The sequence below is a fragment of the Toxorhynchites rutilus genome, chromosome 1 (assembly GCF_029784135.1).
Source record: "Toxorhynchites rutilus septentrionalis strain SRP chromosome 1, ASM2978413v1, whole genome shotgun sequence".
Classification (NCBI taxonomy): Eukaryota; Metazoa; Arthropoda; class Insecta; order Diptera; family Culicidae; genus Toxorhynchites; species Toxorhynchites rutilus.
Window position 1 is genome coordinate 182,400,224 of NC_073744.1, and position 12,722 is coordinate 182,412,945.

At 36.0% G+C, this 12,722-nt stretch overlaps 1 protein-coding gene across 1 annotated transcript; it reads left to right on the top strand.

Moving 5' to 3' along the window:
- Positions 1–11,105: 11,105 nt before the first annotated feature.
- On the top strand, positions 11,106–11,999 carry LOC129761626 (uncharacterized). The gene has a single exon (XM_055759362.1). It carries the CDS (start codon positions 11,106–11,108, stop codon positions 11,997–11,999), a length of 894 nt encoding a protein of 297 aa, XP_055615337.1.
- Positions 12,000–12,722: the final 723 nt, after the last annotated feature.

Below are 12,722 nucleotides of genomic sequence, written 5' to 3' on the forward strand. Positions count from 1 at the left end.
TAAATGGCTACTACTAACGACTGTGTAATTTACAATTTATAGAAACATAAACATATGTACATGTACACGATTCAAACCCGGCTCTGTAACAGCTAAAATGCTAATGAGCCTAATAAATAAATAAATGAGATAAAAAAAAGCATATGTTTTCGATTAAAATGAATTCTAATGTTCAACATATTTTTTTTCAATTAAATTTTTTTCCAAAAAAATCTTTGATAATTTTTAATTAAACCTAAGTTATTTCCTATATTTTATTCTCTGACCAACTTTTAGTATGTCTTATAGTTTTTAAATTAAGATTTTTCGAAAAAAAAGTTGAAAAAACTCAAAATGTAAAAAGACGGGTGGGTAATGTCGGGGACATAACCGGAGTGACGTAGGACTATACAAAGGGGACAGCTTTTGCTAAATATATATTTTAAATATATTGTTTCATTTTCTTCTCCTACGTGAATACCTACCTATCTACCTGAAAAATGGATTAGCTTACTTTATGAACATGTTGGGGGTTCTGAAAAGAACCTTTGGTGTTGTGTTTTTGCGTTTTTTTTACAAACTTGATTCTTGATTTTTTTCTGAAGGCCTTGTACTTATTAAATGTTCAACGTCGGGCATCTTTCGGCGTACACACATACCGTACAATCAAAATGATGGCTGTGATAGGGAATGCATAGGTGGTCATCAGCTCGTTCACTATCATATATTTCACTATTGAGCATATTATCGTACCTTAAACTGTGGTTTCGGAAACGAATGAATTGTAAGATTTTCCGCAAACAAAATAAATAAAAATGAAACAGAACTGAGGTTTTGGAGACGATCTCTACGATCTGTCGAGAAATAAACGAGCTATAAGCGTTCTGAAAAACCAACAGTAAATACAGGGACGGATGACCTTCGGATTAAAGTCCTTTAAAATAAGAAACGAGCAACAGGAAATACATAGCTTATCATGTTGCTCCTTAGTTATTTTTCTATACAATCCAGATGTAACGTCCGTCAATTTTCAACATCAGTTATCAACCAAAGAAAGCAGTTCTTGCTACCGAGAAATTTGGTTAATGCCATCCTGCATACAATGTGTTGTAATTTGAAGCCACTTTTAATTCGGAAACCATGTATGGGTTTGTGAAAACTGAATGATCAATTTAAAAGACCTCAGCCACCAATAAGCTCAAGAACAAGCATAAACAAAATTAATCGGTTTATATTATATGTCATATTATGTCACTTTAGAATGTATTGTGAAAAACTTTTAATAACTCTCCTTTGAAAGGTTTAATGGCCCTGAAAAGCGCCGTGCTGGCTTTGCCACCAAAGCAGTCTGTATAAACAAACTTTTTCTTTCTTCTACCTGCTGCCGTTTTGCGATTGCGTTTGCCACTCGCTGAAATTAGTTGTTGCCTTGATGAGCGCCGAACCGAAGCTGCTCTGTTCTGAATGCGTGTTTTCTGATTGTCGTGAGCAGCTTTGCAAGCCAACTCGAGCACTACGGCGGCCGCAATTCTATAACCGATATTAGGTATACTGGTGCTCCGGCACCAATCCGTTGATGCGATGTGATGTGAAACGATGCCATACAACCACAATGATTTACGGTTTGAAAGAGAATGATATATTTTTCAGCGAGTCCGCGCGTTTTGTACTTTGGCGGCGCACGCTCACAGGATAGAGACAAATCGGCAGACTCAGCCAAAGGGGCGAGTCCAACGAGACGAACGAATGAGCGTTAAAAGGCAGCGATGGCAAAAAAATACATTCATTACGATTTGTTCGCTCGTTGGAAACACGAAGGTACCGAAGACTAGTGGAATAATGGAAAAGCCGCCAAAAAGTCCGGCACGGCGCAGAAGAATATCTCGGAAACCGACAAGAGGGAGGAGAAGGAATCATATGCTATCTACATCATAAGGTGCTGAATCAGGATCATTCCGACACCGGTTTCTCATCGAAGGCGATGAGCGTCATGAGCTTCGTCAATGCATCTTTGAGCGTATCGTAGCGGAAGCCCCGGGTCTGACCCACTACAATAAGCGGTTCATCATTACGGCGTGGGAAATTCGGATCGCAATCAGTCTGTTGCTGCCCGGTGAACTTGCATGCGGTTTCCGAAAGTACCAAAGCGGTGAAGAAGTATACCAGCTCCAAATAAAGAGCGTTTTCCGACTGCTGATTCGGAAGCAAACACTAAAAAGGGTCCTTTTCAGGACCACAAAATCATCTTTAATCTAAAGAGTTTATTGTTTTGTTATCACTCGATATACCCATCTTGTTCGGTAAACCTTCCTGTTTAGCGATTGCGTTTGCCACTCGCCACAGGATTCACAGTTGGAAAATTTCTTCCCATCCAGCTTGAGACATGTTGTACTGTAAATTACATTTAATGCGATATTCCGAAGCACCACTCAGTGTCGCATTGGAGGCGATTTTAACCTGTAATTGAACTTTAGCGATGACAGTGGTACAGCTTTCACAGTTGGAAAATTTCTTCCCATCCAGCTTGGGACATGTTGGGTCATAACTTGGACCCCGAACTCCATGTTTACAAAAATGTCCAATATGTTGCATTACAGGTCCGTCCAATTAGCTAAATGTCGAACTAAATGTAAATTAATGTACTTTCAATCTGGAAGCAATTTAAGAATTGGTGAAAATTGAATAATCGAGAAAGTCTCCAACCATCAATAAGCTCAGCACAACTGCCAAATTCTCAAACTCATCATATTCTGGCAAACAAATTATGAAAAAATCAATTTGTGTTTTATTATTATTTTGGATAATATTTTAGAATGCATTGAACTGTATTTCGTAAACTCTTTTTTGAAAGGTTTAATGGCCCTGATAAGCGCCGTGTTTTATGGAATGGTTCCAATTTTGAAAACTTAGTACTCGTGGTTTTGAAAAAAACCATTTCGAACGCCGCATTGTTCTGGATTTGCCACCAAAGCAGTTTGTATAAATAACAAACTTTTTTCTTCCGCTACCTGTACTGTTTTGCGATTGCGTTTGCCACTCGCCACTCGCTGCAACTGCCCGTTGTTGTCTTGATGTCCACCGAACCGAATGTGGTCTGTTCCGAATGCGGGTTTTCTTATCGTCGCGAGCAGCTTTGCCAGTCATCTCGATCAGTTCGGCGGCCGATATTATATAACGCCGGCTAGGTGGACTGGTGCACTGGTACTAACATGCTCGGCCTAGCTACCCTTGCGAAGCAATTGGCGGATACACCTACGGGAAACTGGAGACCAACACTGTTCGAGCGGGATTTTGCCTTTCCCTTCACTTTTCCTCCTTTGCCATGTCCAGACATGGCTGCTTGTGTTGGTTTGTTGATGTGATGTGATGCGAAACGATGTGGTGTACGGTTTGGATGAGAATGATCGTTACGGCAGCGAAGCGGGGATTTTAAGCTGACTGGCTGGCTCGAGAATTACGCATGTGTGAGACTGCGACCAATGTTTCGTTCATATTTTTTCTTTTTCCTTTCCAATCGTGCTTCGTTATATTTCGCTGCTGCTCTGGTTGCACGTTTTGGTCGGTACGATTTGAGGAGCCCAAAATGGACCAATCAAAAATGGGCTCATAGTGCATTTGGACAATGCTTGATATTTCACAATTATTCAATTATTTATCTCAAGAAAAATGAAATGTTATTCGTTATGATAGATGCGTAGATATATTTCCTATCAATTGATGCAAAAACCTTTGCGATCTATTGAGAAATGCTCGAGTTATAAGCGTTCCAAATCTTGCATTTTTTCCTACTTGTTCAGTGCCTAGATTTTCATTTCACACCCTATATCTTCCGGTTAGACGTAGTCCTACGTCAAAAAAAATCTGTCAGACCTACAAAATTTTAGTCAAAGAATGGAATGTAGGAAATTATTTTGGTTTTCTTTAAAAATTATCAAAGAATTTTTTGGAAAAATTTTCATTAAAAAACAAATTTATTGAAAATTAAAATTCATTTTTTTTTTCGAAAACATATGCTTTTAAAATTCTGAAAAAAAAATATGAATAGCCCTTAAAATTTCCAACAAGTTTCCCATACATCGAACGATGGGCACATTTACATGGGAAAAGTTTTTTTCGGACAACAAATTTTTCATGTTTTTCTTTGAAAAACTGCTATTAATGTTCAATTCGTTACATTTTTATATATAAATTAACTCATTTTTAATGATCTGGTAACTTTTCTCTATTAAGAAACATGCCAAGAACATGTTAAACGTGAGAATTTACACATAAAAATGTTACAAGCAAAACATTACTTTTTTTCGGGAGTCTTCACACAAAAATGACTTATATTCCAAAAACAATAAAAGATAGAAAGTTGATAACTTCGACAAAAGTTTATATTGTAACAAGATCTAAAACTTTGTCGAATACACTATATCGCTATCATGACTTGAACAAAATTAGGATAAGTTGTAAAGAAAACATAAAAAAGTTGTTGTTCGTAAAACCTTTTCCCTGTAAAAGTGGCCATCTTCCGATGTATATACGACTTGTTGGAAATTGGTCTATTCATATATATATATATATATATATATATATATATATATATATATATATATATATATATATATATATATATATATATATATATATATATATATATATATATATATATATATATATATATCTCGACAAAGGAATTTTTAGGAATTTAAAAAAAATACGTTTTTGAGAAAAATGAGTTTTTATATAGATGCTTCTAAGTTTTTGGTGAAAAGTGGTAATTTTCTTCTTTGTCGCAAAACATTAGACCCGTATTCTTTTATTTTTTCATTGCGGTGACCATTTCCATTTAAGGGTGGTCCAAAAAAAATTTCCCCTTTTTCCAAAAATGACTTTTTTCAAAAATTCATAACTTTTGAACTACTTCACCGATTTCAATGATCGACATATCAAATTAAAGGCAATGGAAATATTATTCTTAGCAAAATATTACACTTGCAAAAAAAATGGATTTTGTTTTCATAATTATTGATTTTATTTGTTTTTATAGTTTTCATGGTTCGGGACCACGGTCGCTGTATTTTTCAATTTTTTTTCTTGAGAGCTGAGGTTTTTTTTTTATATAACATATCCAAAAATCATAGAGTTGTTTGTTTCGTTTTGAAGTGATGATTTTTTAAAGTGCACCAATGGTCCAAAAAATCACGATGGCGGCATGTTGAATGCCCCATCGTGCAGAGTATTAAATAGTGAAACTATTTAAAAAAAATTTTTAACTTACTTTGTTAACATGTTTCAGACCAGCGACATGCATGAGGTCCATTGTGCATTTTGTATTTTAGCCGAGTTTTTTTTTTGTAGGCACAAAGCCGTTATTCATTTGAATTACTTTTGTAGTGCCCAAAATTACAGGTCTGGAAGCACTCGTACATGTTTTATCATCTTTAACACTCCGAGAATTTCTGTCCGTTCGTTCCCAGGTTGCCACCCCCTTGCTCTGGGTATCTATATTTTCTCCAAGCTGGTAAGCTGCAGCCGGTGCAGTGAGCGCAATTTGCACCGAATCACGTCGAAATAGGAGCAAGGAAAGGTAAAACTTCTCCGGTACTCGTGTATCGATCGCGATGGTATAAGATTTGTTTTCGTGCAGCGGAACGCAGAAAAATAACATGAACCACGTTTGTATTTTAGCTACACCATTTCTAGTTGGGGCGGATATTGAAATATTCATCTACAAGCTTGTTTTATTTGTAGATTGATAAAAAAAAAGATCTAAGAGCTCAGCTCTCTCGTGCAACGCAAGTTAACATCATTGTTACAATTTTAGGCTCACTAAGCGTTAGGTGGGCAGAAATCTTTTTGAATGCGATATTTTCAAATCAACACATTAATTACAAGTACATTACTTATAATAATTACCAGATATCCGGATATCCGGTAACTATAAGGTATCCAGCTGGATACCGGATATTAGAGAAAATCATTGATTTCTCATTAACGGAAGATAAACAACAAAATAGATTTTTAACATAATTCACACAATTAAAAATAAGGTTCAATTACCGAACTGCAAAAATGTTTTCGGAACTAAATTTCTATTAACTCATAACATTAATTTATTAACAGTATTACTTTCATTCAGAGAACAGTCTTCCGCTGTAAACACTACTGCAAGGAACTTTAACAAACCTTGCCAGTTGGGGGTACCTACTGATTCTTATTTTCATTTGTCACCTCGTTGAAACAGTCCTAAAAGGTGTTGTGAGTTTCGCGTGTAAGGTTTGATTCAGTTTCGTCTTTTTTGCTTCGTTCCACAGAAGTTGAAGACGGCGATGAGTTGTTAATCCCAGGAGAAATCTTCGAAGTATATTTTGTATGTTCCAACAAGATTCTCTGTCGGACTCTTTTCATTTCAAGAATTTCTAAATAGTCTGAATTTCTAAATAGTCTCTAGTCCGAAAGGGTTGAAATTGGTGGTTTGGATCTGCGCCTAAGAAGTTGAAATGACTTCTCAGTTGAAATGAATATCCACATAAATCTCATCAATATAGAAGAATAAATCTTTATAATAAAAAAAATCTATTAAAAATTTGTTGCAGAAAACTTTTATTTCCTTATTAAAGGCTATTCACTTTAGACGAAAAAATTGATCGTCGGTCATTGTTTTTATGTGAACATGTGTTCATTTCTCCTTAGGATGTCATCCATTATTTGGCATTTGCACACATTTAGGTTCTTCCAGATTCGTATTCACAAATAAAGAGCCGAATAGTCGAATTACATTATAGCATTGCATTCCAAACGTGACAACATTCTACATGTTATGCTAATTATTATGAATTCATTCATCCTAAAAAGTCAGTTGCAGCTAAAATGAGTCATATGATAATGACAGTTGTAGTTTTGGATATCTGCCACTTCATATAAAAAGTTTTCAAAAAAAAACGAAGAGAGTTGAGGTATATATAATAATGACCGAAGACTTATTGGATTATTTCTATACCTATTTAGGAACAAAAGAAATTTTTGGTTTTCTAAAAAATAAATAACAATACTGAAATGGCAAAATGGTCTACTAATTACCTACTTCTACGTAGTATTGACTGGAATACCGAAAAGTTTGAGAAAACTTTTAATATGTTCCAACACTTTGATTTCAAATGGGGGTTGACTTTTTTTTTGCGTCCATCAGTGTAAGACAGTTAAAGTTTTTAAAACGAAAAATGGTATGGTGATTTACCCACAAAAATGTTATGAGTAAAACAATTTTTCAAAGAAAACATGATAAAGTTGTTGTTAGGTATACTCTTTCCCTGTGATGTAGCCATTTTCCGATGCATAACTTGTTGGTTATTGTATGGGCTATTCATATATATATTTCTTAACAAATTTAAAATAACCGCTTTCGAGAAAAAGGAGTTCAAAATTTTAAAACATTTTTTTTTTACTTTGTTTGATATTTTCAATGGTAATTTCAATAATTTCCTTTATTTATTTTTTTAATGCTTGTTGATAATGACGAATTTCATGCCAACTCGTCTTAGGAGTTGGCAGTACCATCTCAGATAGTAGTGAAACGTTGTGGGTGTAAAGACAGGGGTCAGTTAAGCAACTTTGCACACTAGAAATATTCGAAAACTAATCAGACTACTTTTTGAAAAAAGCCAAATTTTTTTTTCTAAATTTTTTACAAAAAGGTATAACTCAAAAACTATGATACCTTCAAAATTCTTGTCAAAGGATGAAATGTAGGAAATTGTTTAAATTTTCGCCAAAAAAAAATACCAAACAAAATTTAGAAAAAAAACGCTGAAAAAAAATTATTGTATTCGACAAAGTTTTAGATCTTATTAAAATATGAACTTTTGTCGAAGACATCAACTTTCTATCTTTTATAGTTTTTGGGATAGAAGTCATTTTTGTATGAAGACTCCTAAAAAAAAAAGTTTTTGCTCGTAACATTTTTTGTGCGCAAATTCTCACGTTTGACATGTTCTTGACATGTTTCTAAACAGAGAAAAGTTAGCAGAGCATGTAGTATGTGCTAATTTATACATAGAAATATTACGAATTGAATATTAATAGTATTTTTTCAAAGAAAAAAATGAAAAAGTTGTTGTTCGAAAAACTGTTTTCCATGTAAATGTGCCCATCGTCCGATGTATGGAAAACTTGTTGGAAATGTTAAAAGCTATGTATATCTATTTCTTTCAGAATTTTAAAAGCATATGCTTTCGAGAAAAAAGAATTTCAATTTTCAAAATATTTTTTTTTCAATGAAATTTTTTTCCAAAAAATTCTTTGATAATTTTTAATGAAAACCAAAATAATTTCCTACATTCCATTCTCTGACTAAAATTTTGTAGGCCTGATAGATTTTTCTGTAAGTTTTTTTCATCAATCGAATACTATAAGATCTACAAAATGTTGGTCAGAGAATAAAATGTAGAAAATTATTTAGGTTTTCATAAAAAATTATCAAAGAATTTTTCGGAATAAAAATTCATTAAAAAAATATTTTGAAAATTTAAATTAATTTTTCTCGAAAACATGTGTTTTTAAAATTCTGAAAAAATAGATAGGAATAACCCTTAAAATTTCCAACAAGTCACCCATACATCGGAAGATGGGCACATTTATATGGAAAAAGTTTTTCGAACAACAACTTTTCCATGTTTTTGATTTAAAAAATGATATTAATGTTCAATTCGTTACATTTTTATGTATAAATTATCGCATTTTACATGCTCTGCTAACTTTACTATGTCAAGAACACGTCAAACGTGAGAATTTACACACAAAAAATGTTACGAGCATAAACATTTTTTTAGGAGTCTTCATAAAAAATGACTTATATTCCAAAAAACTATAAAAGATAGAAAGTTGATGTCTTCGACAAAAGGTCATATTTTAATAAGATCTAAAACTTTGTTGAATATATTATATCGCTATCTTAACTTTAATCAAAATTAGGATTAGTTGTGCTTTTTTCAAAGAAAACATGAAGAAGTTGTTGTTAGAAAAACTTTTTCCCTGTAAAAGTGCTCATCTTCCGATGTATGGACGACTTATTGGAAATCATAAGGACTTTTCATATTTATATTTTTGGGAATTTTTAAAAAATACGTTTTTGAGAAAAACGAATTTTAATATTTAGAATAACTTTTTGTCAGCGAAATTTTTTTGATATTTTTTGTGACAATTTAAATAATTTCATACATTTCATCCTTTGACAAGAACTTTGTAGGTATCATAGTTTTTAAGCTAGATTTTTTTCTTTTTCGAATATTTCAAGTATGCAAAATTGCTTAAATGACCTATGTCTTTACACCCACAACGTTTCACTACTATCTGAGATGGTGCTGCCAACGGCCAGTTTGGAGACCAAGCTCCAAAAAGTCGATTTTTGACGAAATTCGAGATGAATTTCGAGATGATTTTCCTCCCTTGATTGCTTTCACGATTTTCTAAAACCTCAAACTTTGACGTTTTAACGACACTAATAAATGTGGTCCAATTTAACTGAGATTTTCCATGGAGTATTTTATCGCGGGAATCACCGTTTTGCAGGATGTTCCTCGAGGTGTACTCTCTAGAGACGAATGAGCTTAAACATTTAAAGTCTCTATAATTTAAAACGAGAAATGTATAATACAGTCATTCCATGCCTAACCGATATAGTGGTTCTCAGATTTTGGTGAATATTGTCAGTTTTGTTCCTTATCGCAAAATATGAAACCCGACTTAGATAATCGACATATCAAACTAATGCCAATGAGCTTCATTACACTTGCAAATCTTGGGCGCTATATATTTTTTGTATTTTTTCTTGAAAGCTTAGCTCTTTTCGCATCCAAAAATTCAGAGATGTTATTTTAATCGTTTTTGAGCTATGATTTTACATACTTAACATGTTTTCACTCTTCGCGTCTGATGAATATTGTCATGCATTAATTACTTAATCTATCTTAACCAAAATATCTTAACTTAATACTAAATGCGCTTAAATCTATTTGAACTTATTTTCTAATTAATTTAGTTACCTAAAATTTATATCTAAATCTATGATGACCCGATCTAAAGGGATCACCCTAGAATTTATATCTAAGAGATAAAGCGAAGAGAGAACAATTCCGTTCGATGTCCACTAGTAGTGGACACTGTATATATAGGCTAGGATAGGAAACTATTGTTAAGAATAGGTCAGTACGAAAATTATCATTGGAGTGTGAAGTCGTTCCTCATGATTCGTTTTATTGTTCAGTCGTGTAATAAAACTTAGACGGAAATTTAGTGGTCACGAGAATAATTTTAGTGAACCGAACCTCCTGGAATCAGTGGTTTCCAGTGCAACAGAAGTGCATCAAGCACAACTTGCGGTGAACAAGTGGCCGAGCAACTCATCGTTGGAGTCAACGGATCCAACGGATAGTCAGCGTCGGTGTATTCCGCCATTACAACGCGTCTTCTGGGCCGTCGTTTATCGCCGGTGGAAAATCCTTCGATAAGGAACGGGTAAGCCCCACCATTTGGTCCTTCGAACCGGATCGAAGGTACCCCCGACCAGAAAGGCAGGTGTGGTGAGTACACCATTTCGTATTTCTTCCATGCGCTGGCAGTTGATTGACCTGCAGTTGAGGTCAATAACTTGTGTGGATGATCAAAGCCAAGCCTTTCGAAGCCATTTTGGACGCGCACAGTGAATAGGCTAGACAGTAAGCAGATTTCTCGACCCGTTGGCGTTGGCGAAGCAACGGTGTGTGCAACTGGAGAAGTTCCAAGAAGAAAAAAAAGCTGATTTGAAAATAAAATACATTTAGTGAATTGAAGTTTCGTTTACCTTTATATTTGGTGGTGGTGAGTGGAAAGTTGAGTCGTGTGATTGGTACGTCTGTGTCAAGAAAGACTTTAACGTTCATTTTACGTATCATTCAAGGGTTATTCGTTCGTGTAGAAAGTGGCACACCGTGACGGGAAGGATTTATTCGTACGATTTGTGTCATTTTCCGATAATTGCGCCGTGTAGAAGACGGTACGACGCGTCGGGAAGGAGTCCGTAATCCGATTTACGTAACGTTCTTCCGAATCTTGTTTTTCCGCATTCGATCTGTGGTGGTAGTGAAGTGGTGATAGTAATCGAGATGTCCACCAAACCAGAAAAGAAGTTGGCCGAATGCCTGATGAAGCGCAAGGCATTGCTCGTCGTTCGTGATTCCGTCGAGGGGTTTATCAAGAATTTCGACAATCAAGATGACGTGTACCAAATCCCCATCCGTGTTGAGGCGCTGGACAGAGTCTATAGCGAGTTTTTGGACCTTCATCTGCAAGAGCGAGAAGCATTCGAAGCGCGATACTGTTCGGCCAAAGGGTTCCTACTGATGAAACGGTCCACTGATCCCAACCAATCAGCATTGAATGCATCCTTCACGGCAAATAATCATGCTTCTCAAGCGGGATTCCACCTACGCTTACCCAAGATTGGTCTACCGAAATTCGACGGAGATTTGTCCAGCTGGCTTTCCTTTCGTGATACGTTCACCTCCATGGTCCATTCCAACGCGGACATTCCGACAGTAGCGAAGCTGCAATACCTCTTACAGTCATTGGAAGAAGAAGCACACAAGCCATTCGAATCGACCGATATAAGTGCGGACAATTATTCTCTAACATGGGACGCTTTGCTAAAACGATACGACAACAAGCGTTATCTGAAGCGTCAACTATTTCGAGCTCTGTATGACCTCCCGTCCCTCAAGAGAGAGTCTCCTCAAGATTTGCATAACCTGGTTGATGACTACCAAAGGCATGTGAAGGCCTTAGCGAAACTGAACGAACCAGTCATCCACTGGGATACCCCGTTGATTAATCTGCTAAGCTACAAGCTGGATTCAACAACCCTCCGATCCTGGGAAGAAAAAACGAGTAGCGCTGATAATGTCACTTACGAGGAGTTGATCGATTTCCTTTATCAGCGGGTCCGAATGTTGAATTCTGTCGTCTCCGATCTGCAACACCGCTCCACTCAACCCGGATAAACCAAGGTGGCCGGTCCCACACCGATCCAGAAGAAGCCATTCAAGATGGTATCTAATTCCGCCACGACTGAAATCAAGAATTCCGCTCCGTACTGTATTGCATGTCCAGAGAACCATCTCCTGTTCCAATATCCAACATTCTCCAAAATGTCCGTTCGCCAACGCCGAGAACTTGTATCCCAGAAACGTCTATGCTGGAACTGCTTCCACGTCGACCGTCGTCGAAACCCCAGGATCAGCCAATCCAAATCACCAAGTGAGTCTATCGGTGCAGTCCGAAAAATCCACTGTTTTGTTGGAAACAGTTAACCTTCTTGTTGTGGATCAGAATGGAAAAGAGCACTCTGCTCGTGCACTACTAGACTCTGGTTCAATGTGTAGCTTCATTACAAAGAGTTTGGCAAATTTACTCAACCTCCGTCGCACAAAAGTAGACATTGCCGTGTCTGAAATCGGTGAAGCATCGAAGCAGATCAAACGCAAGTTGACTGCTACGATTAAGTCGAAGTTGATTTCATACAGTACCACTCTCGATTTCCTCATCCTAAAGAAACCCTCAGTTTGTCTGCCAACTACACCGATTAATGTTTCCTCTTGGAGATTCCCAGAAGTTCCGTTAGCCGATCCACGTTTCCACATTCCAGCCGACATTGACATGATTGTCGGTGGGGAAGTCTACCATGACCTAAAGTCTGCTTCATTTAATATTGGAACAAATTCTTT

Bases quoted from the DNA above. Each gene is read 5' to 3' on its own strand.
- LOC129761626 (XM_055759362.1), top strand. From the start codon at position 11,106: ATGTCCACCAAACCAGAAAAGAAGTTGGCCGAATGCCTGATGAAGCGC.